At 41.0% G+C, this 26,789-nt stretch overlaps 1 protein-coding gene across 6 annotated transcripts in view; it reads right to left on the bottom strand.

Moving 5' to 3' along the window:
* Window positions 1–26,789, bottom strand: part of Napepld (N-acyl phosphatidylethanolamine phospholipase D) — a 97,722-nt gene that overhangs the window by 40,569 nt on the left and 30,364 nt on the right. The window contains exons 1-2 of one of the 6 annotated variants that reach the window (XM_059257229.1): window positions 8,593–8,786; window positions 8,107–8,151 (exon numbers count right to left, since the gene is read on the bottom strand). The exons of 3 other annotated variants lie outside the window; for them this stretch is intronic. In XM_059257229.1, the coding sequence (XP_059113212.1) occupies window positions 8,107–8,132 (26 nt within the window). In that variant the 5' untranslated portion in view covers window positions 8,133–8,151; window positions 8,593–8,786. 2 more of the 6 variants (XM_059257230.1, XM_059257231.1) reach the window with 2 other exon arrangements.

Raw genomic sequence — 26,789 nt, 5'->3', positions numbered from 1 at the left:
TTGTTTGTTTGTTTGTTTGTTTGTTTTTGGAGACAGGGTTTCTCTGTGTTGCCCTGGCTGTCCTGGAACTTGTTTTGTAGCCCAAGCTAGCCTAGAAATCACAGAGATCATCCAGCCTCTGCCTCCCTTGAGTGCTGGGGATAAAGGCATGTGCCACCACCACTGAAGATTTTTAAACTGTGCCTAAGGTTACTGAGTGAAAACTTTGAAAAGGGGGAACTTACTCAGGGTCCAAGAATCTGAGCTTGCTTTGCCCAGCAGGGCTGCATAAGGAGATGATTTGACCATGGGCGTAGTTACCAGGTGTTTGGAAGGGTCTACACTTAGCTGTACAGTGTGCTTCAATCTAGCAAGGGGGAGATCTTTTGCCTTGGCATTGTTATAAAAAGCCCTTTTGAATGAATGGAAAAGGCCGTTGGCTATTGACCCAGGTCCTCCTGAAGCTATCCTGTGTTTCTGTCTTTCTCCTCTTTGCTATATTTCTACCTAATATTTTCTTATCCCTCTCTTCTCATCAAAACCCTTGAAAAGGTGGGAGCTGGCTTCCCACATATGGCACCAGAACTTGGGACTTGGGTACAGAGGAGATAAGTAAAGGAAGAAAGGAGGTGCTGCAGAAGCAGTTGGACATGTCCAGTTATGAATTAAGGATTAGGTGATGGTATTCTACTCTTTGGGAGTAAAACGTATATAGATAAAGCAGAGTGGCTAAAAGTTAAGCTAAAGCAAGTAGTAAAAGTTAGGCTGCAGCAACTATCTCTCTCTGTCTAGGTTTCTCTCTTTCTCAATTTCTACCTACTAAATTAGGTAAAAAATATAGGATTTCAGTATAAGGATATTGTGTAGGAGGAAACTTAGGGTAAGAGTAGAATTTCCCTAGTGCCAGACCTGATGCACAGAAAACAGCATCCAGGAATAAGCAGCCACTGCGGACTTAGCAGTCTGAGAAAGAGAAGCCAATATAGAACAGGGAAGTGGTAACCAGATGTTTGTATATTCACTTGTAGAGAGTTTGAAAACCAGAAGAGTTGAGGTAGAACAGTAACAAGTACAGAAGTTCTTAGTGTTTGTAGAGGAGCTATGTCCTTGGTTTTCTGACTATGAGACTCTGGACATAGACTCATGGGGGAGAATCAGAGTCAAAATGCAACAACATTATGAAGAACATGGGATGGAAAAGATCACAGTGGAAGCTTTTGGATTGTGGGCACTAATTTTGGACAGTTTGGATCTGAGTCCTGAGTGGCAGGGGGGAATTTTCCCTGAGGCAGATATGAGTGAAACAAAACCTTCCACTCCACCAGAGCTGCTGCTAAATGGGAATGCTTTTACAAAATTGTTCAATCAAGGTCCGTCCCCTCTTGGCCATGAAGCTCAGTTTAAGGAACAGAAGTCTTGGGATAAGACAAGGGAGGAACTGAGGGGCTTGAGAGACTTAGAAATTTCTCTTTCTCAAAAATTGTAGGCTCTTCAGGTCTCTCCTTCTCAGAAGGGTACTCATCTTCCTTCTGTAGTGGCAGAATTAGACTCACTTGAGGGATCATCTATCTGAATGGAAAAGTTGCCCATAGTTGTCCTGGTGCAAAAACCTCCCAGATTATAGCAAACCCTTGCTGCTAGTCCTGTGTCTCCCCTTCAAGCCAGTATTAGAGAAGCAGCTAGCAGAGGGAAGGAGGTGCAAGGATTTCAAATGTTTCCCATAACTGAATAGCCAGATGCCCAGAGTAATACTGAGTCTGTGAAAGCTGGAAGGAAACGGAGCCCAGAGACGTGCCACTTCTGGTTGCTACTGGCAAACCAATGCATGGCTCCTTTAAGAGACAAGTTCCTGATTCCCACTAGCTGAGAAGAAAGCTTTTTGAAGAGTTTTACAGCAGCTCAGTATAGTAATTCCACCTTCACCCTAGGGCAGCTATCCTAGGGAAGGCTACCAGAAAATGCAGATACTTGTTTGGACTGGGTTGTTGGACTGCAACAAGTTTTGGTAGAGAGGTCACTATACAAAGACTCCATAGCCACTAACAAGTTAGGCTCTGATTTCAAACTTTCAGGGGAACTTTAAAACTGGTCTCAGAACTGACTTTGAACTTCAAACTTCAGAAATGCAACAGTTTTGAGTTCACCTATAATTTTAACTATAGTGATTCATGATTCATGTGCTCTCTGTCTTGTTAGAGGAAAATGTAAATAGTTCTGTTAAGAGATCACTTTAGATGTTTGCTAAAGTTTGTAAAGTGTAAATAGTCCTATTGAGAGTTTGCTTTTGGATGTAAGTTTGTAAGAATTGTATATGTATATGTATATGTATATGTATATGTATATGTATATGTATATGTATATGTATAGTAATATTCATGCTGGAATTGTTAACCTGTTGATATCAATGAACCATGGTTTAGTGAAGCTAAGGGAGTCTTAAGGTTTGATGCAGTTGCATCAGTTTACTGATTTATTTGATGCAGTTGCATCAGGAATTTATTGATTTAAAGAAGGGCTTGGTGCAGCTGAGGCTGCTATAGACATCTTAGACCCATTCAAAAAGGACATTCCATCTTGGTCATCATCTACTCTTTTACTGAGGGGTACAGCAGCCATAGAGATTGCTGTGGTTGTTCCAGCTCCTTTCAAGCTCTTAGTGGGGACCTGATTTAGAGCTGCATAGAGTTAAACTCTGTACTTTCCACTGCCAGAGGCTGGTAGTCAGAAACAGGTAAGCCCTTCTTGCTAGTTGCCAATCTCCACGACAGGTAAAGCTGATTAGTGAAGAAGACGATGACCTAGGACAGGAACAGTCTATCTGAGGGATCTGAGGGGCCCTTTAAAATATTAAGAAGGGGGAGCTATGGAGACCCACAAAGGTTTCCTAGTGAGAACTTACTCAGGATCCAAGAATCTGAGCTTGCTTAACCCAGCAGGGCTGCATAACTGAATAATTTGACCACGGGTGTGGTTGCCAGGCGTTTGGAAGGGTCTACACTTGGCTGTGTGGTGTGCTTTGATCTAGCAAGGGGGAGGGCTTTTGAAAAGGTGGGAGCTGGCCTCCCACAGGGGACCCACGGTTGGTTCTGATGGATGTTAAAGGTGAGAACCACTATTTTACTTTGTCATTAATCATCAGCACAAAGGGGTTCAGGCATTTAGGAAGGTCCCAAGGGTCTCTCTGATTAGGGAATTCTAAATTAGAGTAGTTTGGCAGGTGCCTACCATAAGTCGCCTCTTATACAGTCACATACTCTGCCCTACAAAAGTGTCATAATCCTGAGACAAATATTTGCAGTACTAAAGTAGTAAGGCCACCTTGCCACCTATAAAGTTTGATGAGTCACAGACTTATATTCAGTTCACCTGAGTTTCTAATTTGGCTCCCAGGGAACAAGCCAAGGAAAACTTTACAATCAGGAATAATTCACACTGCTTATAGCAATACCTAGCAACAATATACAAGTGCTACGTGTTCAACAAATACTTGTGGAATCAAAAAACGAAGAACAGGGCTTAAACTTTGAATTGCTTTCCATGGAGGATGAAGTGAGAATGGAGTCTTTTTTTTTTTTTTTTTTTTTTTAGATCACCTGCTGGAAATCAAGAAAAAGAGAAGCAAAAGTAAAGGACAAAGAGACTTAAGTCATCGAAGGGCACCCCCACTAACTCTACTAATTATGGAAAAGTCATGGGGAATAGCTGAAAGATTAGAGTCTACAGTTGTATAGGGTAAAGAGATCTACCATAAAATCCAGTCTCCCTTGTTCTGCTTAGGGTATAACACCAGCTGAGCAGCTACATCTCCAGCCTTCCAGCAAGGGATGGCCATGCTGGTCATATTCTAATCAATCCAATACAACCATAAGTCACATATGGGGCTGCCAGTAGTCTCCTTAAGAGAAAGGAAATCAGTGTCCAGCTTCCTCCTGCATCTTGCTATGTGAAGCCATCTGCAGCCCACACCCTAGGAATGGTGCTCACCACACTGTCAAAACAGTCCAGTTTTGTACTTCTTCCATATGGAGGAGAAATACATTTAAGCAATTTTCCAAACTGCCCCAATACAACTGCCATAACTAGAAAATTTAAGAGAGATAAAAAAACAACAACAACTAAAGGTAGGGCTTGTATAAAGTCAAAAAGTTAGTAACAGTTGACTCCCAGGATCCAACCCATGCTGATCAAACCCCAAAGTCCATGCTTTCTATTAGTTAAACTGAATCCTGTAGAACCAACAGTTCAAAAATTACCATATTGACATAGAGACAAAGTTAACCTTATTTTGCTTTCAATAATGTGATTTTTTTTTTCTTTTCAAAATAAGAAGCTCTTAGTAGACACTAAAAAGCACTAGTTCCTTGAAAAAAAATTACTCAGGGAATGCAGAGATGGTTCAGTGGTTATAGCACTGGCTACCCTTCCAGAGGATCTGGGTTCAATTCCCAGCACCCACATGTCAGCTCACACCTGTCTATAACTCAGCTCCTGGGAATCCGACATCCTCACACAAATGCACATAAAATAAAATTAAATAAATTATTTTTAAAAAATAAAAGAAAAAAATTACTGTTTTAATCTTACATGGATTTCAAATTGCACTACTTTAATTACTTAATTGTTCTGACTTGAAATTATTCAAAGACCTATCAACAGATAATCAATGATTAATTAACAAATTCATAATAACATTCTATGTTTCAGTCATATGAAAAGAAAATGTACATGGTGCCTTGAAGATCTTTCCTTGCTTTGGAAGGTGTCATAAGTTCAGGTGGCATAGAGACATCTCCAGATAGGGAGTCAATATTTCGTTTGGGGGAACTTCCTATTATTCACATTGAAAGTCCTGAATTCTGGGAAGCCCTGGTCCTTCAAATGCTTATGCCTACTCCTAAATAACACAAAATGCATTCTTGTAGCCAACAAAATTTATAAAGTATGGCAGCTTACACTAAATTGAAGGTAAACACTGTCTTAAAAGTGTGAGTTGAAAATATCTGAATGGGGCCAGGCGGTGGTGGCACACGCCTTTAATCCTAGCACTCGGTAGGCAGAGGCAGGTGGATCTCTATCAGTTCGTGTCCAATTTGGTCTATAGAGCGACTTCCAGGACAGGCTCCAAAGCTACACAGAGAAATCCTGTCAAGAAAGAAAGAGAGAGAGAGAGAGAGAAAGAGAGAGAGAGAGAGAAAGAGAGAGAGAGAGAAAGAGAGAGAGAGAGAGAGAGAGAGAGAGAGAGAGAGAGAGAGAGAGAGAGAGAGAGAGAGAGAAAAGAAAAGAAAAAGAAGGAAAAGAAAGAAAAAATATCTGAATGGTCATACAAAAAAAAATTACAAAGCTGTGCATAACCATGCTTAGCCAAGAGAATGCTGCTGAGAACATCAGAAGTTTATTAGGTGAAACTCATTATTGAAAGGATACTCAACATATGCAAATCAGCAAATCCCATTTAAAAAAACAGGCTACAAACAGCACACATATACATACAACAGATAAAATGTTTACATAGAAAATGAAGCTGAGATGAAGGAATCAACATCCCTTCAGCAATATCAAAAGGTTATCACCTCTGTGAAATGGTAACAGCACAGTTTTGAGATGTCACGATAAGCTAAACTTTTATGAGAGAAGTAGATCTAGAAGCTAAGAGTCTCTTCCCGTTTGAAGATCTACCCCATGATAAAAGCCATCACATGTGTGACCTCTTTACAGGCAGAGCAAGTCTGACTGCAGAGTTACACGATGTTCCCAGGAACTGGATCTAGCCAGAGGAGTCTAGACTGTCTATTAACCATGTTCGCCCCTTAATTATCCTTAGATAATTAAGATTAGAGCTCACCTAAAAATCCTTAGAACAACATTCAAGGAACATGGTCAGTACAGGGAAGAGAAAAGACATGTTCTACCTCATGTTCAGGACTTTTAGTTTTTTTAAAAAAAGGAATTTAAATCCAGTAACTTGAATCTTTTATTAGTTACTTTAACTACAGAAGAAGGAAAACAGCTTTCCATGAGCTCTCTAAGCAAATTAAAAATACACACTTAAAAAGGGAACAAATATCTTTGTAGGGTGAGCAAAGGGACTTCAAAATCAGAAAATAACTCCCAAAACAAATTACTGTGGTTATCTAATCACTGTAGGCCAAGGGTCTGATAAGCAAATCAGACAAGAACCAGTTTAAGGATTGTTAATAACAATAAGAAAGCCAAGTGTCTCTTTACCCTCCTAACTTTATTCTTATAATTGAGGAGGACCACAAAATCACACAGAAGTCGTCAGACACTTATTCTTTGATCAGCATGTTAGTGTTCCTTGATATGGGAAGGTCCCAACTACATAAACACAAAAACCTGCTCTATTCAACGACCAGGCAGAATTCCTTCTTCCTTCTCCCTTTTCTTTTTCTCATATAGTCTTGCTAGGTATTCCAAGTTGGCCTGGAACTTTCTATGTAACCAAGACTAGCCTCCTCACAATCCCTGGTCTGTCTCTGCCTCAAAAATGCTGGGATTTCAAGCATGCGTTCCCACACCTAGCATTAAGAATTGTTTTTCAATCATACTTTTGAATTATGCTGATCCATCTAACTGTAGTCCTGTGTCTCGGTATCCAATGATAATGACTGTCCCCAAGTTTTTATCTGGTTTAGGGTGCAGTCTATATTGTTGGCAACCTATATTGTGCTATCTTGGCTTGGCTGCTTCATCTGTTTAGCATGAACTAGAGTTGTTAACCTAAAGCACTTTGAAAGTGCTTGAAAAATTATTAAGTTAGAATACATTATTTAATGTTAGTTGGCAGTAGACTGTGTATGACTACTAACTCTTGGAGCTATCCAAGAATATGTATAATCTGTTGTAAAAGTTGATTAATAAAATAAATACATAATCAATAGTTACTAAATTCAAAAAGACATGTCAAGTAAAGCACTAAGTTATAGACATGTAGAATTCTTCAGTGCTATAGGAATTAGAATGAACAAATACTTGAACCTTATGGAAGAAATCACTGGAATTGATTTTTATGCCAATTTTATTTATGCCTTTATAGGTTTTCAGAACGAAAATGTTCTTTAACAAATGTGCACAGTGCATCTCTTTAATAATACTTCAATTAAAACACATTTTACTTACATGTATTTTAACCTAAAACACCCAGATACACAGGGCACTCCATGAAGACACATTCTTACTCATACAGAATGAAAAAGAATGGAAAAACCCACTATAGCTATAGCTATTCAACACTGAGAGAGAAAAAAAAACACTAAGAGAAAACAAAAAGTCAAATATTAATTCCAAATATAAACTTCTTTCAAACAGATAGGGATGATGAACCAATGAAAGCATAACCAAAACCTTATCAAATAAAGCAACCCAGACCTTATGTCAGAATGCTTGTGTTAAAATGTTTTTCAAACACTCATACTGGACAAATTTTAAGACTCAGTTTTGGAATGTAGAATCTGTCCAATCCGATTTGGAATTGTGAATGGAAATAAAGGCATGAGACATACACTAAGGACTTTAGTTTCTTGGACACTTGCTATAATTCATGAAGCCAGCAAGTCTGCAAAAAGGTTAACAAAACAAAACCTCTGAAAATTATGGCTGTATTTCCAGTTGACTTAAATACGTTTTAAACCCTCGATTCCTCTTAGATTCTGATTTTAAACACACATACTTGCCCTAAAATTCTTTAACAGAGCTAATATTTTTCTTACAACAAAAATCAGACTATTTTAAAATACAGACTGTTGTAAGATCCAGGTAATCATTCTTTTAAATATTATGTAACTTCTTTCTACCCAATGTGACAAAACAGAAAGGGAACTGTTACACCTCTATCTGTTAATAAAGGTGAAAATTATTTCTTAATTTACAGAGAAGTGTGTCGCAAGAGTGACTTTCTGACTTCATGCTAAGCCAAAACTACCCAAGCAAGTCATGGTATAACAATTTATAAAGCACCCCACAGTAAGGGCAAAACAAGAAGCCCCGGCTTTTTAGAGGCTATTGACTTTTCCCTTTCCCTTAATGTTTTCTGGGTCCAACTGAGTGTCAAACATCACCCAGGTTCTACTGGAGACCGTGAAAGCATATTCACAATTACCAGGATCATACCGCGTTCCTTGGGAAGGGGAGTCCATCTGCAACACCTTCAGTAACCTAAGAAGCAAGCACAGGACGGCGGGAAAAAAAATCAACTTGCCACCCTTTCCCATCCTGCCTCCTGCTTTTGCTCATTCGGTGGTTAAATAAGTTACAGTTACTTTAAGAGAAAAGGCAAGGATGCTTTTGGGGGTGGGTTTAAGAAGATAAATACTACAGATGAAGAGGAAATAAGTTGGTCTGAGTAAGTTGTGGACCCCACTCATTTACATACAACCAAACCAAGATACACCCACTTGTATTCTATCGTGAAGCTGCAACCTGGGAATCCCAAATGCAGCTACTCTCCCCTAGACGACTGAAAATACGCAGGCTCTTCACCCAGGCGGCTACAGAGACGCAGGCTCCGCAACTCCTGAGGTGCGGTAATTCAAGAAGCCTGCCACTCACAAGACCAGCATCTCCAGGAGGAGGCAGGGCTTCGGAGTGGAAACCTACTCGCAGCCCGCTGTACTTGAGATGTCCAAACAGTCCGGGAAAGGCTGCTCCACACGACACGAAGGAGCAAACCTGAGAAGGAGAACCGCGGCTGCGGAAACCGCCTCCCGCGAGGGCCCAGGATAACTGCAGGGAGGCTCTCGGGCGGCCGCTCAGCTTCGCCCGGAGGCGGCGCTCTGCAAGGGGCGGGGCCACCGCGGGGGCGGGGCGGGGCGGAGCTAGAGGGGGACGAGGTTAGAGGGCGGGATGGAGTGAGGGTGCGGAAGTGGGGCGACGGCTTGAGGGGCGGGGCCAGCTCGCGAGGGGCGGAGCGAAGAGCAGGCTCACCTTGTGCTGAGGGTGGTCGGGCGCGCGCGGCGTCGTGTCTCCTCAGCTGAGGCCCCCAACGCGGCGGGCCACCCGGCCCCGGAGCCGCGGGCGGTGCCGGGGCGCCCTCCGCCCGCGTTCCTCCGCCCTCGGCCCCGCAGCCCCTGCTCCGCCGAGGGCGCTAACAGCTGCACGCAGCGCCTCAGCGCGCGCCGCCCCGCCATCTTTGGTGTCGGCCTGGTCCCCGGCCGCGTGGCCCCAGGCTGCAGCCGGGAAGCACCCCGCGCCGCCCCCTGCCTGGCCTTTACCAAGATGGCTGCCCGCGGGCGGGGGCGCCGAAGCCTCGAGGCCATCTTGGTAAAGTCAGCCCAGCGAGTACAGCACACAGCGCGGGGCCTCGGACCACCGCCAGGTTGGCTCTGAGCCTTGCACCGGACGTCACTGCACTTCCAAGTCATGGGAACACATTCCTGGACACCACAGACAGTTGCTAAAACCAGTGGAATCCGGTTGACCAATGGCATGGCCCACTCTACATAGGACAGCATGGACACTAAGCCTTTGACGTAAAGGGCGTGGTTACGGAGACACGAATTTTAGTTTTCTATAGTAAGTACTGAGTGTTGATGGCTCCTACCTTGTGTGCTCAGTTTCGTTTAAAATCATGTCTGCCTTCTGGTACATGCGGCTCTTTTCTAAATCTCAGAATAAGACCCAAACATTATAAAATTGTGATTCTGAATTTCTTAACTGATTGAATTTATTTCAAGAAGTAACTGTGATTCTGAATTTCTTAACTGATTGAATTTATTTCAAGAAGTAACTTACAAAGGCATATAGAATTCAGTAATGAGTGGATGGGTTAAAAAAAACAAAACAAAACTCTGAAAGCGTTTCTGGGATACTATGCGCAGACCAAAACTAAATAGGCTGTCTGAGAGTGTATTGTCAAAACATGAAAAAGAAAAACGAAGCATTAATATGAAAATGCAAGCCAAGCTATAATGCCTTTAGAAAGTGAATATATAACCATATAATACTGCAGAACATTATGTGGCTCTATATTTCCTCTGGGTAGCTTGCAGTTGTAACTGATTGTTTTTTTTTTTTCTTTGTTTTAAGTTTAGTATGCTTATCATCTCCTTTGCACCTGGGTGGGGCTAAATAACGCTTGGCATGCATCAGCAAAAAAAAAAAAAGTAACAGCACTACAAGCCCAAAGGCAAAATTGAAATTACTGCTCCAGTGTTCTTATTAGTGTTCTTTGCTAGGGAACTTCAAACATTCCATTTCTTGCCTTTATTCCATCAGTCATTATGAAAACATTTCATATACACAAAAATGAATATGCATTTTTATGCTGTATGAAGAAGTTTCAGACATCAAAATACTTAAATCATTTTGATGACTCTTCTAAGAAGAAAAATTCTGGTTTCATAACCACAATAGCATTTTCAAACCTAAGAAAACAGTTGCCTCCTGTCACAAACTACTCAGACCATACTCCAAGTTTCATGATCAGACCAAGTCTTGTAGCTCTTTGCAGGGTGGTTGATTGTTCATGCATTTGCTTGTTGGCTTGTTTTTCTGAGCTTACTAATATACTACCCAGCCTCACATCTTACAGTTACTTGCTTAAGTAAGAACCAACTGGAATATTTACTTGATACTTTCAATATATATTTACATCCAAAGAAAGCAAATGAGGTTTTAAGGTTTTTTTGTTTTTAAGTGTTTATTTGAAGGTCTTAGAATTGCAATTCAAGAGGCACAGATGGCAGTAAATCTACAATGTGTCCCATTTGGAAAGGGTTTGAAAATCCTTTTAAGGGTTAAAAAGAGAAAATCTAAGTGAATTACAGGGGTTTGTCAAGCATTGTTTGAAAGAACAATTTACATCTATGGCTCATTAGTCCAGTACAGCCCAGAATAGACTATACCAGTATTCCAGAAAGGGTTTAGTTCATACAATCCTAGCATGTTCTTTTGGCACGTCATCACATTCATAGAGTGGTCACCTCAGCACAAGATGGGAGTCTGGGTCAGAACACTGGAGTGAGCTTACAACTGGGATGGAGAGACAAGTCCGCAGAGGGGGTTTTCCTTTGGAGCTGGTGTTTTAGATAAGCAAGTTCATTGTGCATACCAGGAAAGCCTAGTTCAAATGATGACTCTTAGCACATAGTATTCAGTGAGGTTTGTTTTCCCAACTCATTAAATATTCTAGAAGTTTTAGAACTATGTGAGAATCAGTTGTTTTCAGCAGACAAATGAAAGAAGCCAATCAGTACAACAAATTCTGTCATGCAAGGCAAAGCTTCTCTAGCTTGCTTTCCTGAACTCAGAACAAGTGAACATTGCACCCTAAGCGTTTTACTCAGGGTTTAATTTGAGCCTGTAGTCCACTGACCTGAGTGAGCTTTGTCTTTCCTATTTATACCACTATTAGCAAGTGAAACACTCAGAATACAACGGTAACTGTTTGCTTTCTAAGTTGCTGGTTTTTAAATGTTAATGTCACAAAGAGGAGTAAATTAATACAAGTCCCTAAAAGTAGCTAATGGCCAATGTAATTTTTTTTTTCTGGAGATCAACACTAGAGAACTATTTCTAGAAGACTTTAATTTAGTCTGTATTTATGAGACAACCCACTCAAAGCTTTTAATTTTTAACAAATATGAGCAAGGAGAAAAAAGAAGTCTCAAAGTTGAGTGGGAAGGGATAGGAAAGTGGAGAGGGTGGTTATGGCAAGAGTTGGGGAATGGAGGCAGTGAATATGTTCAAAATATGTTGTATGAAATTCTCAAAGAATTAATAAAAATGTTGTTTAAGATATACAAAACACATACATACTGCCAAGTGACAACAGGAAGGCACTTGGACAGCTAAATTCTATTCACTGCTCTTCCATTAACTGTCTTTGACCTGAGAAAAGATCCTTTCTATCTCCCCAGTATGCTTAGTCCAATCCTCCATTGTAGTTGTAACATTCTGTTTGCTTTTAAAAATGGGAGGGATTGATACATGAAGGCAGGGTGCTGATAACAGCAGAGAGTTGTACTGTTGTGGACTATTAGTCAGCAACTCTTGGCAAGCCCATAGGGTGGCTATTTGTTTCAAGCTTTTTTTTTAATATTTTTTTTATTATGTATACAGTGTTCTGCCTGCATGTATGGCTGTTCTGCAAGCCAGAAGAGAGCACCAGAATGCATTATAGATGGTTGTGAGTCACCATGTGGTTGCTGGGAATTGAACTCAGGACCTCTGGAAGAACAGCCAGTGCTCTTAACCTCTGAGCCATCTCTCCATCCCCTTGTTTGAAGTATTTTTAAAGAACAGTTTCAACACTCATAGCAATGATTTTTTTCTTTGTATTGTGAAAAAGGCTTATGGAAATTCACTATTCTAATCCCCTGAAATGTACAGTTCAGTAGTGTTGAGGGCAGCAAGAAGACTCAGCAGGCAAGGGTGTTGCCATTCAAGTCTGCCAACCTAAATTCAACCCCTGGAACTCAAGTAAAGGTGGAAGGAGAAAACCAATGCCACAGAGTTCTCTGTCCTCCACAAACACACCATGACACACATGCCCATACACATTTCATGCACACACCAATAATAATTTTTTAAAGTATTATTGAAGAATTTACTATGAGCACATGAAGACTAAACTGCAGTTTTCTTCCCTATCAAGATCAGACTAGACCAAACCTTTCAGGTGTATCTGATTCTCCATAAACAGAACCACTAAGGAGTGTTTCTTGTCTTGACTCTTCATCTGCCATGTGTTTCTGTGTCTCCAGACACACATTGGTACATATCTTCCCATGCTTCCAATGCAGACTCAAGGATATTCTGTGTAGCAAATGGAATAATCCCCATCACCACCAATAACCCAAGATACTTCTTGACTCCTGAAGTCTATGAATATTACCTTATGCAGAAATTTTGCTTTGTTTTGGTTTGGTTTCGCTTGGTTTGGTTTTTGGATGCAGGGTTTCTCTGTGTAACAGCTCTGGCTGTCCTGGAATTCACTTTGTAGACCAGGCTGGCCTTAAACTCACAGAGATCTGCATGATTCTACCTGCCAAGTGCTGGGGTATACACCATCACACCAGGGTTGAAAGAAATGTTTAATGCAGTTGAAGACTGTACCTTAGATGGGCAGTGAATTACCCAGGTGGGCCCTAAATGTAATCACGAGGATGATTATGAGAGAGGTAAGAAGGTAAGTAGGAAAAGGAGACAGTGGGACAGCACAGAGACTAGAGTGATGCAGCCACAGCCAAGGAAGCCCCTAGCAGCTTCTACAAAGAGAACCATCTCTTCTACAAAAGAACCATCCTCCTGAAAACTTGACAAGAGCCCTGAGAAACCTGTCTTCAGAGATTGGCCTTCACAGCTGTTGTGTTGTTGTATGTCACCAAGTTCATGGTAATTTGTTTGAGCAGCATTCAAAACTCAGTATATTCTTCTTTAAGCAGTTTTTAAGTCTACCAATGGATGTATTAAAAACACTGCCAACTGTGAGGCTGGGGGGTAGCTCAGTGGTACAGTACTTGCTTTGTATGTGCAAGGCCCACACCACCACAGCACACACAAGTACAGCATATACATAAATCTATAAAACATACATCAAGTTAACATAAGGAGTAGACATAGGGCTAGAGATCTAAACTTTATGCAGTGATTTGTGTACTGAGCTCAGAGAGACCTAGGCTTTTGGGGACCAATTTTATTAAGCGGATACTAGGAACCATAGTTGGATTAGTGGCCACAGAGAAAGGAGCAGAAGAGTAAAATTGGAGATTACCTTTATTCCTGCCCTGAACAAGTTAACTGCCCTAAGTCTCAGTCATTTCTACTGCAACCTGTTCACAGATCTTTTAAGGTAGCTATCAAATGATAGTGTGACTATTTCCATTTCTGTTTCTCTGACCACAATGTGAGATGCTCATGTGCAAATATTCTGATCCATATTTATCCCTCTAGCACCTACTTCTGTACTTGGCACAGACAATTATGAATGTGTGCTGAATAAATAGATGAATGATTACAGAAGAGCCTACTTGGGAGTGAGAAGAGTGAAAAGTACTGAGGAATGAATGTGAAGGACAAGTGGATGGGAAATATATGGCTCAACAAGACATCCACAGCCCTGGAGAAAAAGAGGAAGCTGATTTGGGTGGTGATTTAATTCAAAGCTATCCTCAGATACTCATTGTATATGCAATTTAGCATCTCTCTTGACCTTGCTTCAAAGTCAGTTTCTAAGTGGAGTTAACAGTATGAGCTAACTCTCAGAGCAATCTGCTGTTTAGAAGCTCTTTACTGGGATGGATGGCAAGCAGCCCTATATGATTTGTCAACTTTGCATCCCTGCACAGCTCTAGGCAGAGCCTAACAACTTTAGAATGTTATAGTAGCTAGTTAATGATTCTGTCCTTGTAGATCTTTCTGGATACAACTCATAAAACTGTATAATTCATTTTCCTCCTTAGGCATTAAAAATACCCTTCAAACCCCTTGATAAACTCAGACATATATTCCTTTTTCTTGAGACAAGGGACATGGAGAACCCTGTGCTGAAAATCTCCATCTAGTAGAAACAAGGTTGTAACCACCTAGAAAACCTTTGAAATCATACTTTTTATATTTGCTGTTTTGTTTGAGACAGGGTCTTGGCTGGCCTAGAATGTGGTAGACCAGGCTGACCTCTGACTCAAAGATCCAGCTACCTCTGCCTCCCAAGTGCTGGGGTTAAAGTCATGGACCGCCATGACCACTTTTCACAACATATAAACTGATATTAATTACATATACATCATTCTTTGTGGTATAATTAGTTTTGTATGTTCTTTCAATACTTTATACTATCTCCCTGTACTGGTTTAGAATTTTACATTTGAATCTAGATTATTGTTTATAAAACCAATTTTATTTTTATAAATAAGATTATTTTGTATCAGCACTCATTATTTTCCATATACATTAGCTAAATTCAGAACTCCAAATTCTACAAATAATATTTTCACTATATACAACTGCCTTTTCCTCAGCATTTCACTGAAAGCAGACCCCTTCACTAATAGAAAATCATAAATAACAGAGTAAATGACACACAGAATTTTGAATAAAGTAAAACACACCCTAGTGATTAACTAATGACTAGACTAACATAGACTTGCTAGTCTCTTTTCCTTGAATGAGAGATTTTTGTCATATCCAAAATTTGAATTGAAATGATTGACATTATTTTTCAATAAATGTTGACCACATCCTTGAGTGTTTGATGTTGCTTAGCTGAATAGATTAGCACTTATTTAAAGCACTTATTAATCTAGCTTATTTTAAGGTTTTACTTATTGAGTATTTTTCTGGCACTATGTTAAGTAGTGTGCAATTCTCATTTAATCCTCAATGACTTCAGGCACTGAGCTTTATTCCACACTTTCCATAGAGGAAGAAGCAGGGCTTAGTAAAATGAACTGACTTTCCTGAGGATAGTAGGCTATACAATGGAGAATGGAGAGGTCCTATAATTAGATGACCTTTATTTTTCACAACCCTTATGTGACATTGTATCATTTGAGAAATCCATTATAGAAATTAACTATAGCTTCTGAGGGGAAAATGAAATGAACTATCTCCAAAGTCAAACTATCCACAATTTCCATTGAAAAAGTGATATAGACCAAATTATGTCTCCTATACCTGTCGCGACCACCTCGACCAGCAAGGAAGACGCAACACCAGGCTCTTCTCCAAGCAGTTTACTCAGGAACCTTGAGACAATTTTCTGACCCCGGGGAAAGCCATCTTCTGATTCTCTCTCGGGAAAGCCAGCCCACACCCTTTATAACCACTGGGCAACCAACCCCGTAGTGCCACATGGACAATGCCGATAGGGTCAGACATACGCAAGCAAGCCAGATTCCACGCCCAAGCCAAATAAGGAGTTGTTTATCCCAGAGAACACCTGCCATCGGGAAGGCGGAAGCTATCTTTGCGGCGCGGCTGTGCACAGCTCTCTCCATATACCCGAATGCGTATATAAAAGCCCTGTGGTACTTTGAATGAGAATGGCCCCCATGGGCTCATATGTTTGAATAATTAGCCACAAGTTGGCAGAAATGTCTGGGAAGGATGAGAAGGTGTGGCCTTGTTGGAGGAGGTGTGTCACTGTGTTATAAGATATTATTTTAAGATGTGTTACATTTGTTTGTACTGTGGAACATTTGTTTAATGATGCAAAGATGTGTTGCATTCTTTTCTATTGCATTTGTTTAACTCTGTGAAGCTGTGTTACTTTGCCTGTCTGAAACACCTGATTGGTCTAACAAAGAGGTGAACAGCCAATAGCAAGGCAGGAGAAAAGATAGGTGCTGGCAGGCAGAGAGAATAAATAGGAAAAAAAGAGGGATCAGGAAGCAAAAGGGGAATGGAGGAGTGAGAAAAGAAGGGGCCAGCCATCCAGCCACACAGCCATCCATGGATTAAGAGTGAGGGTAAAGGCTGGAGAGATGGCTCAGAGGTTAAGAGCACTGACTGCACTTCCAGAGGTCCTGAGTTCAATTCCCAGCAACCACATGGTGGCTCACAACTATCTGTAATGAGATCTGGTGCCCTCTTCTGGCCTGCAGTCATACATGCTGTATACATAATAAATTTTAAAAAAAAGATTTAAAAAAAATAGTCATATATCATTGAGCTGGGCGGTGGTGGTGCACGCCTTTAATCCCAGCACTCGGGAGGCATAGCCAGGTGGATCTCAGTGAGTTCAAGGCCAGCCTGGGCTACCAAGTGAGTTCCAGAAAAGGCGCAAAAACTACACAGAGAAACCCTGTCTCGAAGAAAGAAAAAAAAAGAGTGAGAGTAAGATATACAGAAGTAAGAAAAGAAAAAAGCTCAGAGGCAAAAGGTAGACAGGATAAGTTAAGAAAAGCTGTCAAGAAGCAAGCCAAGCTAAGGCCAGGCATTTATAATTAAGAATAAGCCTCCATGTATAATTTATTTGGGAGCAGGGTGGCAAGTCCCCCAAAAGAGCAAAGAGTAAAAATAGCAAAAACTGGGCTGGAGAGATGGCTCAGAGGTTAAGAGCACCGACTGCTCTTCCAGAGGTCCTGAGTTCAATTCCCAGCAACTACATGGTGGCTCACAACCATCTGTAATGAGATCTGGTGCCCTCTTCTGTATACATAATAAATAAATAAATCTTTTAAAAAATAGCAAAAACAACCAACTAGATTTTAGTGTTCCAATGTGGGCCAAATTTTCATGTAAGTCCTGAGGAAGCTAAAAAAAGAAAGCGGACATAGCTCCTTTAAGAGGCCTTGCTGTTCAACTGGCAGTGCTAAGAACTGCTTGTGGCAACACAGGTACCGGCTTCCAATAGGTAGGAGGGTTGAATGCGGTTCCAGGTCAAACAAACCTCTAAGCAGGCTGCAAGCTTTAGGCTTGGCTTTAATGAACCTAGAAGCAGGCAGAGCCAGCCAAGAGAGCATCATGGAGGATCCTAGTGTAGCTTAGCAGTTTAAAGTTTGCTGGTGTAGTCATAAAAGACTAGAGGTATGCAGTAAAAGAAGTCCAGACAGAAAAAAAAAACTCTAAACAGGTTCCAGTGTGTTTTACAATGTGTTTAAGCTTAAGAAAGAAAGAAAAAGGGTATGGACAGTTATAGAAAGAAATAGTTTAGAAACATTAAAGTGAAGTCTTTAGAGAGAGAGAGTAAAAGTAGTATGAAAGAAAACAAGCACATAAGATGGGAAATACAAAGGGAGTCTGAATCCTGTATGTTATTATGTTGATTTTGAATTTTTTGAATGTTCACAAGCAAAAAATAGCTGCTAAGAGACATGGGATTGTGAACTGGACTGCAAAATTGAATCAATCTAGATACTTTAGGAATGCCTTAACTTTAAAAAATAAGTCAAAAAAATTTGTCAAATGGAAGTCAAAAATGCTTTGGAGTTTTGTTCCCGTAGGCTATGGATTTCTTCAGGAGTGATACTGATCAGATGTGATCAGGGGAGAACTCCTGATTCTTGACAGGTGACATCTATCAACAGAGGCTATATAGCTGGTCTTCCCAGGACTTGGCCATTATCTCAGATTTTCTCAGGGACCCTAAAGATACTTTGTCCAAAGACAACAGGAAGCAGTTTGGAGAACACCACACTCCCAAGCAGGATGTGGGAAGATTTTGGTTAATTGGTGGGTTATGGGTGTTTGTTATCATAATGGGGAATATAGTATATTGATACAAATTTAAACTTATTTTTGTATTTTGTTACAGTGTGTATATGTTTATACTCTTGTTTAAGATATTTTTGTATATTGATACAAATTTAAACTTATTTTTGTTAAAAATGTAAAAATTTTTGTTAAAAATGTAAAAAATATGTTTTGTTAAAACATATATATATGTTTCTATTCTTGTTTAAAGTATTGTACCTATGCAGTTATTTAAAAATGTAAGGTAAAATTCTAGTTTTTGAAAGCTATTATTATGAACTGTTTAGGATAATCAAGAAACATAGGTCAGTAGTTAGTCATCTAGAACAATCAAATTTGTAGATATGTTAGATATGCTTTCAAGATCATATAGATAGATATTTTAGATAGATAAATGGTTTTCAAACACTTCAAAGACCTACTGAATATGGCATTTAAAATGTTTTGTTAACCTAAGGTTTTTCATGACAATGAGACACATCTGCTCCTAGCAGCACCAATTTACTTCAAAGAAGATGATAGGCATTGAAGAAACTCCTTATGGAGTTGGCTTTCATTGTGGCATGGTTAGCCACTGGGCAAAGAAACTGCTCTTGCCTTTGACTGCTGACAATGTGGTGTGCAGACTGGACATGCAGGACACACAGGAAAAAGACAGATGAAGTTTGCCAAAACAAGGCAGAACAGTCCTTCAAAATTCCTGCTTCACAGATGAGTCTCCCAGTGGAAATATTTACACCACAAAAATCAGCAAACACTAGAAACTAGGGCTTGTTTTTTTCCTCAAGCCTGCTGGTAGTTGAACATTTGCCAGCATGCCTCTGGATTTGTGTCATGATCTTCATTTCAAGCTACCTGCTGGCTACACTGTATCAAACACATTTTTAAAACTCCCTAAATCTCCATGATCTCATTTGTAAAATGGGAGAACAGGGACCTTTGATAATATGGCTCAGCCAGTAAAGGCATTTGCTGTACAACCCTGGCTACCAGAGTCTTGAATATTATTAAAGGACCAGCCTTAAACAATATTCTTCTGAGGGACCCAGAAGAGAAGCTACAAATGGTGAGAATTATTTTTGGGAAATGAATCTAAATATACCAAGCTCTTTGTCCATCTACTTTATTCCTCTGGGATATAATCCTATCTACACAGCTTCAGTTCTGTTTTCGTGCCCAGCTCCTTTCTTGCCTGATTTCTCTCTACCTTTATCTGCTGTTCCCTATAAGTTCTGTCTTAATTCTCTCATCTTAATTCTGCCTCATCTAGGTTCTTCTCATTTCATTCTTACCCATCTAGTACTTCCCCATCTGGCTTTTCCTCATCTTCCATATCCTCCTCAAGTTCTCTAGTCAAAAATCCTCCTTATCCCTCTCCGTTCTCTCCAAGTCTCTGAGGTATTCAGTTGTAAACCCAAGCAATAGCAATCCTCCAGCCAGATCACAAGGCTTGAATTCCTACAGGGTCATAAAGGCAGACAAGAATTTTCCATAGGCAGTGACTATCAGGCTTTCTTTTACAATCCAAAAATGGGGTGGTTAAAGGAGGAGGTCAACTGAGAGCTAATATCGGTTAGTATATCAGAAAAAAGGAATTTATGTGCTCAAAGTACATTCCTAGAAGTGGTTGGGTAAGAAGTTAGGAATCTATAATGTTAGTAAGGTTGTACAGGAAAGGAGGGCCTCAGTTAAAATTGCACAAGAAATAAAGATATCCGCCTAACCTAGGAGACAGGCATTGTTTCCATAAGGGTGTTACCTTAGTTCAGGAGATCATTTGGCCTTGGATGCTTGATAGGTATTTTAGATAAATACACTGTTAGAAGTTCTTGGAACCACATATAGCATACAAGAAAATCATTGTAGGAACCAGCTAATGTATATACAAAAGCTAAAATATCACCAAGACTTCTTAACCTTTGGAAAAGTCCTTGACTTTTCCAAGTAGTAGCTTTTATGATAGTAGCTGGATTCCATTACATTTTCCTGCAGCTGGCAGCACCAGAGCTCAATCAGCCAAGGCACACATGACCCCCACATGCATCTGAGCACGCGCGTGTGCATGCGCAAACACACACACACACACACACACACACAGAGTAGTAGTTTTTTTTTAAAAAAAAAAAAAAAACAACAGTAGAGACCAAATTAAGTAATAAATAGGGGAGTAATCTGGAATTATGAAGAGGGAGGAGGAGCAGGCCTTTCAAATATATTTTTCTTTTTACTTTAGACAGCTTTCATTTTTTCCCCTTGTCTTCTTTTTTTTCCAAGCTTAAATTTAGTTCTGTTGTTATAGTGTTTCTGGTACCTTTTTCATAGTTCATAGAATGTCATATATCATTATTCCAGACACTTTGGGGTAGGGAACACTTTGGTGAGTTCTCTGAGCCCACAATGGGATCTCTCTTGTACTCTGTGTTTAGCTGCAGTCCTATTCCAGCTCTGTTCTCTGGTCTCATCATTCTTTGAAGTTCTGCAGCATGTGTCAGGTATTCTCCACTTCTGGATACCATTCCTGGTGTACCAGAGCCTCTATCAGATCACAGCTCTGTGGCAAAGTCTGAAAATGACTCTTGTGCCCACATTATCAACTATTGAAAGTACCAAGGCCTGAATGTTAGAATTCTGCCCTTACTCCAGCTACATATGTGTAGTTCAGGGTCTTGTGTCTTATGTCATCAGTGGGCACTGGCAACTATGTGCACATGGCGTGGTCACACAATCTTTGTCTTAAAAAAGTCGGACACAGACCCCCCCCCTCTCTGCTCTGCTCTGCTCTCCCACACCACCATCTTTCTCTCTCTGTCCTTCGCACATGCTCTTTCCCAGCCCTGGTCCTCCCCCTTCCTCTTAATAAATCTGTAAAACTAATACTGGGTTCTGTCATGACCGTGACCTTTCTGCTGGTAACCAGCATTGCCACCAGCGCCATTTATCATTCATTTTACTGAATCTTGATGATTTTTAGGGAAATTGTTGTTTTGATTTGTTTTACTCCCATCCTTCAGAGTAATGAGGTGTGGATTTCTAGGAAAATAAGGGAAGGAAATACTGCAGAATGAATAATGTATAAAGAAAAGAATTCCAGTCGCCAGGCGGTGGTGGCACATGCCTTTAATCAGCACTTGGGAGGCAGAGGCAGGCGGATCTCTGTGAGTTCAAGGCCAGCCTGGTCTCCAAAGCAAGTTCCAGGAAAGGCGTAAAGCTACACAGAGAAACCCTGTCTCAAAAAAAAAAAAAGAAAGAAAGAAAGAAAGAAAGAAAGAAAGAAAGAAAGAAAGAAAAAAGAAAAGAATCCCTGAGGATTTGTGTGTAGACAAGGGTTGATGGAGGAAGGAGAGACATTTTCATCAGGGGTACAGCTACTAAAAAGGTGCACATGCTCCTATAAACAAACTCCCACCCATGCTTCTGTAAACAACCCTAATAAAACTCACTGGTCTCACACACACACACACACACACACACACACACACACACACACACAGAGAGAGAGAGAGAAAGAGGGCTAATTGAAATGAAGTGGATTAAGAAATGGGAAAGGGACAAGAGAGGTATGGAGGAGGGGTAAATATGATCTACTATTTACATGTATGTTATAATGAAACCCATTATTATGTTTAGTATATGCTAACAAAACATTAAAATAAATACAGTTTAATAAAAAGTTTAAAAAATTGTTTATTAAGTTTATGTTTCTCAAAGCTGGGAAGTTTAAGAACATGGTGCTAGCATCTAGTAAAGGCCTTTGTCACAATATGGAGGAACTAAGAGGGGGCCACTCATAACAGATCTCTTTTCAAGGGATTCTTAAATTCATATTCTTCCCACGAAGTATAACATTTATTCCATTTCAATAATCCCAAAAGTCTTAACTCATTCCAGTGTCAACTCACAAATCTGAAGTTCAGAACATCATCAAACTCAGTTATAGATGAGACTGAAAACATGATGCCTCCTGAGGCAAATCTCACCAGCTGTTAGCCTGTGAAATAAAAACAAGTTATATCTACTTACAAAATACAGTGGTGGGCAGACATGGGATAGATGTTTCTTTTCCAAAGGTAGACTCAGGCAAAAAGAAAGGAGTTACTGAACCAAATGGACTAGCAAGAAAACACCTTAAAATCATCACAGTGAGATGCTGCTCATTATAGTGAAGTGTCAGAATACTTGTTTATCATGTACAAAGTCACAATTCATCCCCCAGCACCACAGAACAAAAACTCCAACACAGATCCACAGATAGAAGAAGAGAGGAGGGAGTTGTGAATCAGGAGATAATGAGTCAGGCAAAATGTATGCCAGCTCCTTCCTGCTCTCAACAATTAGGCCTTTATAGCCAGGCCAAGTGTAGCTGCTTGGCTTGTTTCTAGTTGGCATGTCTCCTGGGTGGCTCATCTGTCCATAGACCAGTCAAACACAGGTCTCACAGGTGAAACAAATGACACTTAAAATCTGTACTTGGCTGAGCACTGTATCTGGTATGCCTAGATGTACAGGATAGAGAGAACCTCTACTCCAGCAGAGAAGACTGTAGTTTGAAATTGCTCAAGATGGACGTTTCTTTTTGTTGATTTATTTATATGCACGAAATCTGTAGTTGCCTTTAGGCTTCTGTCTAAGCCTGTCTTCCACTACTCATATGTCTACAACTAGTTCTTTAGACATAATGGAGAACTTTTATTAAATACCTAGTACCTATGAAACCTCCTCCCCTCCTTGAGACATTACATATATATATATATATATATATATATATATATATATATATATATATATATAGGCACTGGATGTTCTGAATATCACTCTAAGACCAACTGTGACACCGGGCATAGATTGAGCATAGGAGACTTCAAAGCCTGCTTGCTTCTATGTGACACACTTCCTCCAACAAGATTATACCTCCTAATAGTGTTACTCCTCCCTATGGGACCATTTTCTTTCAAACCACCACAATCATGGTTAGGCACTCAGGCAATTTTGATTCTGATCCATTTAAAATCTGAAACTGCAAACAGTGAGATACATTCCCTTCTAGTCTTCATCTTTTATGCTATTGATCTAGAGGAGCAGGCAGTAATATTATTTTTTGAGAGAGAATGGGGCTAAGTCACTTGCTTCTCAGAAGTCCATGACCTCAAACTTCCCTACCAGAACTCCAGTTTGTATTGATAATTTGCCTTTTACTGGCTTTTGGTTTTTGAAGTCCTGAGGATCAAACCCAAGGCATCACACATGCTAAGCTTTTTATCACAGAGCTACACCCCCAGCCTCAGTCCTTTCTTTAAGTATTCTAATTTCATATGATACACTCCAATTACTACCAACTGATGATAGGACTGAGCAGACACCATAACAGGCTGTTCAGTCTTCTCTCAGAGATCAGGCCTCAATTTTGTAGGGAAAAAGGGGGAAAGGGGGCTGGCTAAAGAAACCCACCCTGACCGTGGAGCCCAGAACTAGAGAAAGATGGCTCAGATAAGGCCAGTGAAGGAAACACAGTTTGGCTCAAATCAGAGCCATCTCTGCCCTTGGCCAACTGACTTGTAGAACTACCCAATCATAGAGCAGGATGTAGCACCCTGGCCCTGGGGCCCAGGACCAGGGAAAGAAACAAAGCCTGGGTTTGGGACCTGAGCTAGAGAAATGAACCAAGGAAACATGCCCTGACTCTGAAACCAGTACCAAAGAAACACTCTTGGTCCCTAGAATTAGAGTAGGTGAAAGAACTGTGCCCAGGCCTTAGAATTAGTGTCAAAAAGCTAAGTAAGGCCAGTGAAAGAAACATAATTTGGCTCAAATCAAAGCCATCTCTGCCCCTCGCCAACTGACTTGTGAAACCAACCAATCACAGAGCAAGACAGTATCACCCTGGCCCTGGGCCCAGGGCCTGGGAAAGAAACACAAACTAGGTTTGGGACCTGAGCCAGAAAAAATGAACACTATCCAGAACCAAGGAAACATGCCCTGACTCTAAAACTAGTGCCAAAATAATACTCTTGGTCCCTAGAATCAGAGTCAGTGAAAGAAATGTGCCCTGGCCTTAGAGGCAGTGTCAAAAAGCTAAGAAAGGCCAGTGAAAGAAGCACAGTTTGGCTATGAAATCAGGGCCATCTCTGTCCCTAACCCACAAAACTGGCAAATCCGGGGGCTGGAGCGATGGCTCAGTGGTTAAGAACATCTATCTGCTCTTCCAGAGGTCCTGAGTTCAATTCCCAGCAACCACATGGTGGCTCACAACCATCTGTAATGAGATCTGGCGCCCTCTTCTGGCCTGCAGGCATACATGGAGACAAAACCCTATATACATAATTAATAAACTTTAAGCTGGGCAGTGGTGGCGCACGCCTTTAATCCCAACACTCATGAGGCAGAGGCAGGTGGATCTCTGTGAGTTTGAGGCCAGTCTGGTCTACAGAGCAAGATCCAGGAAGGCACAAAGCTACACAGAGAAACCTTGTCTCAGAAAAAAAAAAAAAACTGGCAAATCTCTGGGCAGAAAAAACTAACCAACCACTGGCTAAAACCACCCTGCCTGGTCAGTTGTGGTCTGTTCTCTCCATCCTGGTAGAGGCAGCTACTCTTCTAGACTCCTCCTTCCCAAATAAATCTCTTTCTCAAAAGAGTTTTGGGTGTGAAGATCTTCATTCACTGGTATAGAGAAGATCCTTGCCAAGATGTCCCTCAGTGGACTGAGAAAGGAGGAGCTGAACAGAAGATCCTTACTGAGACATCCCTCAGTGGACAGAGCAAGGAGAAGCTGAACAGACAATCCTTGCTGAGACGTCCCTCAGTGGAAAAAGCAAAGGAGAGCTGAAAGAGCTGAAAAAGTAACACTTTTCTCTGGAGCCAGAGAAGATTGCTACATTTCTGCAATTTCTTAGGCCAGAGAAGCAGAGCTCTGCTAGGAAGCCCCCTTAGTGGGTGCTGAGCAAAGCTCAGCAGTAGCAGCTCTCCAGGAGAGGAGCAGGATTGCAATATCCTGTGGGGAGACCATCCCCCACCACACCAAGTATAGCCTGACTCTCTAGAACAGTCAGGATACCCTTCCCTACAGAGCTGTTCTGGCAGCTCCAGACCTGACTTTCCCAAACAGTCAGGATACCCTTACCTGCTGAAGAAGTTCCAGGCCTGACTCTCCCAAGCAGTCAGAAAAAACATCCCTTCCAGAGCTGAGCTGTCTCTTTGCAGCTCCAGCCATCAGAGCTGTCCTAAGCAGTTCCAGGTATCCAGGACACCTCCAGGGCAGAGCTGTCCTGAGCTGCTCAAGGTGTCTGGGATACTTTGCCCTCCAGGGTTGAGCTGTTTCTTTGCAGCTCCAGCTGTCAGAGCTGTCCTAAGCAGCTCAAGGTGTTGTCTCACTCCCCAAGTAATCGGGATACCTTTCCCCAGAGTTGCAAAACTCACATTTTGGTGCCAAAACCCGGGACCAAACCTACAGAGTTGCAACAAATTTCACTTTCCTGAGACTGAACAAGCAGTTTCTGAAAGAGCCACAAAGAAAGGGCAATTAATCACTGGTGCACCTGACCACAGGGACAAGGGAGATAGGACACACCAAGCCTGGACCACTGAGCCAACCCTCACAGTCAGTACATACTAGGCCAGCAGTCTCCACAGCAGCTTGAGGACAAAGCCTGGAACTTGTCCAGGCTTGCCCCAAAACGGAAAAGCTATAACTTTAATCAGCCCATGACTAGGCCCAGCCAATTAGAACATACTTTTATGATTGCCATTTGCTTAAGTCAATCGTATCTAAAGTGATCTAACTGCCCTAGGAACTCCCCTTGGCTGTGCTTAAAAGGAACCTGCAGGTCCCTCTCGAGGTCTCCACCATTTTGCATTTGTATGGCAAGGCAAGGCCCCATCATGCTGGAATAAAAACACTCTTGCTGATTACATACATGGATGGTGGTCTTTTGTGGGACTTCTCTGGGACCCTAACAGCTGACATTTATAATTATAATTTATAGGACATCCACAGAGTTACCAAAATGGTCAGCAAAAAATATGAAAAACTTTCCCTCCAAGAATATTCATACTTTCTTAAGGTAATAACAGATTTCACAGCTACCTACAATTGCAAACATATGTTATTCTGACAGTCTGAAGATTAAGCTTCCTCTTCCTTGAATAAAAAGTGTTAATGTTTGTCCTGATTGGTTTTGTTGTTGCTGTTGTTGTTGCTTTCAAGACAGGGTTTCTCTATGTATCCTTGGCTGTCCTAGAACTTGCTTTGTAGACCAGGCTGGCTTCAAATTCATAGAGATCTGCTGCCTCTGCCTCCCAAGTGTTGAGATTAAAGGCATGTGCCACCACTGTCTGGCTGCCCTGACAATTTTTGTATTGTCAACTCCCTGGAGTCACATGGGATGACTTAGTTAAGATGAACTTAATAAAGAATTGCCTCAATTAGATTGGCCTGTCTTAATGTCTGTGAGAAATTGTCTTGATGGATTACTGATATGAGAGTACTCAGCTCACCACAGGCAGGTGGGCCTAGGCTATATAATAAGAATAGCCAAACAGGAGCGAGAGAGTGAGCCAGTAAGCAGAATTTCTCCATGGTTTCTGCTTCAGTTCTTGCTTGAGTTCCTGCCCTGAATTCCTTCAAGGGGTAGATTGTGACCTGAAAGTGTAAGCTAAAAATAAAC

The sequence above is a fragment of the Peromyscus eremicus genome, chromosome 3 (assembly GCF_949786415.1).
Source record: "Peromyscus eremicus chromosome 3, PerEre_H2_v1, whole genome shotgun sequence".
Classification (NCBI taxonomy): Eukaryota; Metazoa; Chordata; class Mammalia; order Rodentia; family Cricetidae; genus Peromyscus; species Peromyscus eremicus.
The sequence above is the reverse complement of the archived record's forward strand: the minus strand, read 5'-3'. Positions and strand labels throughout refer to the sequence as shown.